Here is a 7310-nt window from a genome sequence, read left to right on the forward strand (position 1 = left end):
CTCTTAGGGCCACCAAGTAGACTTCCTGCTCCCTCCCTCCCCACCCCGTTCCGGCTGCTGATGTATCTAGTGTGTGTGTGTGTGTGTGTGTGGTGTGGAGATGTGGCCGTGTTAGTGGTTTCAGTGGGTCTCTGGGCTCTGATTAGCTACAGCAGGAATGTTGTGTGGAGCTGATTGTAACGCAATGACAGTTTCAGTCTCGAGGGCGAAGCACTTTGAATGGAACTGGTGCCTCTGAGTTACCTTGCCTGATATTTGCGGCCCTGTGTTAGAGTATAAGACCAGAGTATAAGAATGTTTGACCTAATGGGGGTGGGGGGCGATGGCGGAATTATTAATGTTGAAGTCTTCTGTGATGAACATCTTGCACACTGAATCCATTTTGTAAGTTTGATATTGATCTACAGTGCCCTTGATATTTCCTCGCTCTTTCTCTTTCTCTGTCTCTCTCTTCCCTCTCCACTCCTTTCCCCGACCTCCCCCACCACCCCCTAAGGTTCCTCTGGATCGTTTAATCTATCCGGCTCTGGTGACATGTTCATGGGAATGCAAGGGTTAAATGGGGATTCATATCCTGGGGCTCAGGTTAGTAATGCTCATATTCTATAACGTAAAGCTCTCGTGCTGTGCTCTGGCAGCGCAGTGGTAGTGTCCATACCTCTGGACCAGGAAGTTAGGTTCAAGTCCCTCCTGCTACAGATGTGTGTGATAACATCTACTGAACGGGTTACTTAGAAAATATCTGAGGTCACAGTTGTGCAGGATTGCAATGGCCGCCCAGGTGAGGGTGGTCATGGCAATGATTGGCCATTTTGAGGGCCTTAATCGTGAACGTCCTCCGTAAAGTGACTGGCCCTCGGACTGGTAATCCCGAGACAGATTCGAGTCCCACCGTGGTAGCTGAGGTAACTTGAACTCGGTTGTAATTAACGATAATAATCTGGCATTAAAATAAATGGCTGGCTTTTTGGTTTGGGGGGAGAAAAAAACCCAACTGGTTCACTAATGCCTTTTTAGAGGGAAGGAAATCCGCTGCCCTTACTGAGTCTGGCCTACATGTGATTGACAGCAGTGACTCTGAGCTGCCCCCTGTGTGATTCTGGATGGGCAACAAGTGTTGGCCACACCCCATGAATAGGGTGGGGTGGTGGGGAATAAAAATAGGCGTAACATCATGGGATTTAAGTGTGAGGCGGTTTCGCTTGTATGGTTAGCACGTGTTTTTTCTTTTGGTCCTGAGCCCAAGCAGCTCAGAAGGCTGTAGTCGGAAGGTAGAATCCCGGCCTTGCCCCTCCGCTGTCCCCTCGCGGGGCTCAGATGTCCATGTTTGTAGGGAGCCCGGTACTCCGTTGGCCCCATGCAGTGCAAACCTCACCCCATCCAGGACAGCCTGACCATTCTTTGTCCATCTCCGTTAACGCTTCGGCCCTCTTTCCCCCCGACCGCCGTCTGTCGTCCTCCGTGCACCAGGGATTAGAGCGAGTGGAGCGTTCCCCAAGGAGGCTGGGGCAGGTGCGTGAAGCTGGTGATGTGGATCGCTAGGGCTGGTGGAGAACTACATGGTGACGAGTCAGCGTAGACGCGAAGGAGCTCTCCTGTAACCTCGCTGCCAGACGGCACTGCCTTAGCTTGCACGACCAGAGAGCTCGTAAGAAATGCCGCCCCCTTTCTGCTCCAATTCGGGGGTCTGTCCTGGCCTCCCGTCCCACTGGGATCCCCGGTTCCCTGGAGCCATTTGGAACCCCATCCTTTCCTGTCATCAGGTACCAGGGCTCCTGCCCATGGGGCAGGCCGTCCCTGGGAGGGTGGAGCAGGTGGGGGAATTCCCCGCCAGGGTGGAGGCATTGCGGAGAAAGCCTGTTGACCTGGGAAATGCGGAGTGGGCCAGGACCGGCTGCGGGACAGTGGTTGGGGAAGCTCCATCGTACAATGGCGCGGGAAATTGGAGATCAGGGATGGGCTATCCCTGTTGACGGGCCAAATGCCCCTCTGCTGTGTTACGTGGCCAGGAGAGGGGTAAATTCAGGTTCCGCCTGATACCCCTAGCTCTGCTCAGCGGCGTGAGTGCGTCCTGTGGGATGGGGTCTGGGGGCACATCACCGGCTTCACCGGCCCCAACAGCAGATGGGGGTCCCTGCCCCAGCCTCCTTCGGGAACGCTCCACTCGCGCTAGTCCCTGGTGCACGGAGGACGATGGACGGTGGTGGGGGGGTGGGGGAAGAGGGTCGAAGCGTTAACGGAGATGGACACAGAATGGTCAGGCTGTCCTGGATGGGGTGAGGTTTGCACCGCATGGGGCCAACGGAGTACCGGGCTCCCTACAAACATGGCCGTGGGGCAGCTCAGTACCTGGAATGTTTGTATGTATCTCATGCTCCCACCCTCACGCGGTAATGAAAAGGCACTGTCAGATGTTGGTGGATATCTCACTGAAGGCCCTCTGTCTTAAATCTTCTCCCCCACCCCCCAACAGGTGGAGTCACTACGTCACTCCCTGAACCAGACTGGGAGCTACGGTGAGGGACTGGGTGTCAGTCAGATCTACAGCCCCCGGGATGTGAGGGTAAGGTGAACCCCTGCTCCGACTTTGGCGGGGGTGTGGGGTGGAGGGCGTTGGAGATGGGGGTGGTGGTGTAGGTTGGTGGGTGGGTGGGGGAGGCAGGGGAGCGGGGGACTGAAACACCAGATTATGGAGGTCCACCCTCTCTTTCTTGGGATAACACCCCCCACCCCGCCCCCAGCCATGCAATGAGCTCCGAGCTGGGGTTTCTACTCCTCCTAGCAGCTCATCGCTCTCCTACCCACCAAATTAGGGCGATGGGAGCAGTAGTAGGCCATTCAGCCCCTTGAGCCTGATCTAACATTCAGTAAGATCGTGGCTGATCTGTGCGCTCTCTCCAAATACCTACCATGGACCCAAACGCCTCAATGCCCTTGACCAACAGAAGTGTGTCTAGCTCAGATTTAAATTTAACAATTAAATTAGCATCGACCACCGTTTGAGGAAGAGACTTCCTAACCTCCACTGCTCTTTGTGTGTGGAAGTGCTTTCGAATATCTGTCATGAATGATCTAGCCCAAATTCTGAGACACTGCCCACTGTTTCTAGAATATGCAACCAGTGGCAATAGTTTATCAACCGTCTTGTCCCTGTTAATATCCTGAAGACCTCTATTTGATCAACCCTTTGTCTTCTAAATTCTAGAGAATATTGTTTAATCTTTCCTCAAACCTAAGTCCAAAGACCAGGTATCGTTCTTGAAAACCTGTGTTGAACTGCCCCCCCACCCAGGACCAGTATATCCTTGCAAAGGTGCGGTGCCCAGATCCGTGCTCAGCCCTGCATGTGCGGTCTAACTAGGGTTTCGTATAATCGTGCAGCATAAAGTTTGCATCCCTATACACCAGCATCCTGTTAGCTTTCTTGAGAATTCGCTGCACCAGCTTGAATCCTGTCGGCTGGCCTGTGTCTTTGCTCACTTGGATTTGGAGCTGGCGACGTTCTGCCCTATAGAGATGTGGAGCGATGGGCGACAGGGGTGGGTCGGTGTGACCCTGTGAGGGAGGGTGTGTTTTACCGCCTGAGGGGCTTCCTCGGTCCTGACTGCTGCAGGGATGCAGAATGATCTCCGTATGTCACTGGGACCGTGCTGCTGGAAGCGGTAACACGATGAGATAGTGTGTGCTGGTACAGTGAGGGCTGTCCAGGTTAGAGAACGCTCTCGACTGTTCCCTCGTGGCGTTTGCTAGTCCGTTGCTCCTGTTTGTGACTGAAGCAACAATGGCTTGGATTTGTATGGCGCCTTCACCAAGATGAAACAATTGTGTCTCACTAACTTAATTGAGTTTTTTGAAGTAGTAATAATGAAGACTTATGAGGGCAGAGTGATGGATGTGATCTATATAGACTTTAGGAAGACATTCGACAAGGTTCCTCATGATGGACTGATTTAGCAAGGTTAGATCACATGGAATAGAGGGAGGTCTAGCTTGAAGGTAGAAGACGAAGGGTGATGGTAAAGGGTTGCTTTTCAGACTGGAGGCCTGTGTCCAGCGGTGTGCCATAAGGATTGGTGCTTTCCTCATTTATATAAATGTTTTGGGTGGCATGGTGCCTAAGTGGTTAGCATTGCTGCCTCACAGCATCAGGGACATGGGCTTGTTTACAGCCTCAAACACCCTGTCTGTGTGGAGTTTGCCCATTCTCCCTGTGTCTACGTGGGTTTCCATCTGGTGCTCCAGTTTCCTCCCAACTTCCACATCCTTGGACTGTAATTGGATTGGCCATGCTAAGTTACCCATAGTGTTCAGGGATGTGTAAGTTAGTGCATTAGCCACAGGAAATGCAGGGTTAGACAGGTAGCAGGATGGGGCTGGGTGGAATGCTGTTCAGAGGGTCAGTTTGGGCTTTTGGGGCCGAATGGCCTGTTTCCACACTGTTGGGATTCTATGATCTCCCCAGCGTGAGACATCGGCTCAGGTGGCCAAAGGCTTGGTCCAAGTTAACAAGTGGGTGCCTCGCGAAAGCTGCACCAAGAAAGATGGCGAGACAGTGAGGTGTGTGTGTGTGTGTGTGTGTGTGCGTGCGCGCGCGGGGCAGGGGGTAGATTTCCAGAGTTCAGATGCACAGTCTACTTGAGGCATTTGGCAGGAGGTGACCACTTTGCAAATCCTCCCTTTAAAAACCACTCGCCTCTCCGATTGAGTTCTTAACTGGATTGCCCGCACCATCCCGCCTCTGGACAATGGCCGTCAACTTTTTCCAAGTTTGGATGTTTGCACGGGACGACAAACCAGTGTTTCTCGAACCTGTTCCCCCAGCCTGACCCCGATTTCAAGGCTTAAAACTCGTCATGGCTGAGAGAGGTGAAGAGAGTGAGAATGGGAGGACCTGATCCGAAATCCCTGGCCCACGACTTGGATTTTGGGGCACCCGGATTTTAGCTTGTAATCCCACTTTGCAAAGCCCTGCGCATTGACCTACCCAGCCGGGAGGGGAGAAATTCCATAGCCAGATTTTGGAAGAGTGGGGGAGGAGAAATCTCTCGGGCATCCCCTGGCTGCGTTTATCTCTTGAACCCACCTTGGATTGTTGGGTCGGTGTGGCGTTTGCTGCTTGTGGGAGCTTGCTGTGCACTGCAGCCAGAGGAGCACGTTCCAAAAATGCTGCAATAGTTTATGAAGTGCTTTGGTCGGGTGGGGGAGTCCTGTGGAAGGCGCCGTGTGCTCCCCAGATGGAGAACCGGTTATCCCACTGGGAAGCAGGGTCAGACAGAGAGGTTGTCTTCGGTGACCAATGCAGGGGTCGGCGCTAGGGCCCCAGCTGCGACTTGGTACGGAGGTAGTGTCCCAACCTCTGAGCCAGGAGGGCCAGGCTCAAGTCCCATCTCCTCCGGAGGTGTGTGTGCTAATAACTCTGAACAAGTGGCTAAAGCTATCAGTTCTCAAGTGGGTGCTCTGTAAATGTGCTGGTGGGTTTACTCTAGGGCCCTTTGTGTGGTGAAGTGGTAGTGTCATACCCATTGGACCGGGAGGCCCGGGTTAGAGACCCACCCGCTCCAGGGGTGTGTGACGATAACACTGAACAGGCTGGTTAGAAAAATTACAAGTTGAAAGGAATTTGGATGAAGGAAGGCAACTGTAAAATGTCCAAATTTACTGATGACGGAAAAACCGATGACGGGAAAAAGTTGCCCCTTAGGTCCCTTCTAAATCCACCCCCCCCCCCCAAAAAAAAACCCATCTAGTATTGGACTCCCCCTACCCTGGGGGGGAGAAAAAGACCTTATCCATTCACCCTGTCGATGCCCCTCATAAACCTCAATAAGGTGGCCCCCCCTCAGCCTCCGACGCTCCAGGGAAAACAGCCCTGGTCTGTTCGGCCTCTCCCCGCTACGGCTCAAACCCTCCAGCCGCAGCAGTGTCCTTGTAAACCCCTTCTGCACCGTCCGGGTTCGTTTCAGGTGAAAAAGCTCAGCACGGCCAGTGCCTGGTTCTTAACGCTTTTTCCTCTCTCTCTCTTTCCTTTCTCCTCCTCCTCCTTCCCTCCCCCACCCCCAGGCTAATGGAGGGTGGCAGGATGCAACCACTCCCTCTTCAGTGACATCGCCTACGGAAGGTCCCGGAAGCGTGCACTCGGATACCTCCAACTGATCTCCCCCAACAAACCCACCCCCACCCAGGCGACGGAACCGTGTGACCCCCCCCCCAACCCCCTTGGCCCGATGGGCTCGCTCCAAGAGCTGGCCAACCAGAAGAGAAGACGACTATAAAGGAGAGATGAGAAGTTTGGGGGCGGGTGGAGATTTTTAAGAAAAAACACACACACAAGGAGAAGGAAAGAAATGGGGGTGGGGTATGGGTGATGTTGATACTAACCAACCACCTTATGTTTCGCTGTAAAACCTTTACCTTCAGTGTGACGATAAAAGGAAAGGATGCTATAAAGGATGGAGGTGAAGAAAGAAACAGCAAGAGGCAAGGCTTCAGTGTGCACCGTTTGCAGTGGCAATGGGTCCTGTAGACCACGCCGCATCGCCCACTGTGGTCTGAACTGAGTCAGTACCAAGTACCAAAGGTAGTTGGGGGGCGGGGGGAGGTGGCAGCCAAGTGCCAACCCAGCTATGAAAAATGGTGCATTTGCTATTTCTCATCATCGGGACGCTGTCCACGCTACGGGTGTGCCGGAGCCAGCCCAATAGGAGGAGGAGGCGGCGACAGGCCTGGGACTCGGGCTGTTAGGCGGACTCTGGGAGACTTTTCAGTTTGTCGGCTGTATGTGAACCAGCTGACTGGTTCCCCGCCCCAGTCCCATCTCCGCGCTCCCGATACTGTGTTTCAGACGCTGTTTGACTGTGAGCTAGTCTGGGGTCTCCGTGGTGGTGGGGCCGGGCTGGTCCGAGTGCATTCTGGACCTTAACGCGGAGATTCAGGCAAAAAGCAAATTAGACCAGTGGCTCAGCCGTCCACATCTGATGCTTCTCGGTTTGGCGAGATGTGATGATGGTGCAGTTGACACCATGTCCAGTTTACTCTGTGAGTTGGATGAGGACAGGGAAATCTCTTGTGTTGTCCCCATTTCCCACCATCACTTGCATCTTTCCCTTGCTCACTGTTTCTTTCCCCTTTTGTTTACTGCTTCCTTTATTGTGTTTCCATAGAATCTCATCACGGCACAGAGCAACCCTTCAGCCCCCTGAGTTTGCACCAACTCTCAACCAATACTAAGTCCCATTTTCCGGCACTTGGCCCACACACTTACGTTGTGAGGATGTTTTGTTGATGTCACCTTTTTTCAATCTATCTTTCAT

At 53.3% G+C, this 7310-nt stretch overlaps 1 protein-coding gene across 1 annotated transcript in view; it reads left to right on the plus strand.

Moving 5' to 3' along the window:
- LOC109922558 (pre-B-cell leukemia transcription factor 2-like) overlaps nt 1-6835 on the plus strand; it is a 69351-nt gene extending 62516 nt beyond the window's left edge. Inside the window, exons 9-11 of the mRNA XM_048616526.1 lie at nt 497-585; nt 2474-2563; nt 6061-6835. Of these exons, the coding sequence (XP_048472483.1) occupies nt 497-585; nt 2474-2563; nt 6061-6153 (272 nt within the window). The 3' untranslated portion in view covers nt 6154-6835. The remainder of the gene's footprint in view (nt 1-496; nt 586-2473; nt 2564-6060) is intronic.
- The last annotated feature ends 475 nt before the right edge of the window (nt 6836-7310 follow it).

Source organism: Rhincodon typus, chromosome 35, assembly GCF_021869965.1.
Source record: "Rhincodon typus isolate 14 chromosome 35, sRhiTyp1.1, whole genome shotgun sequence".
NCBI lineage: Eukaryota > Metazoa > Chordata > Chondrichthyes > Orectolobiformes > Rhincodontidae > Rhincodon > Rhincodon typus.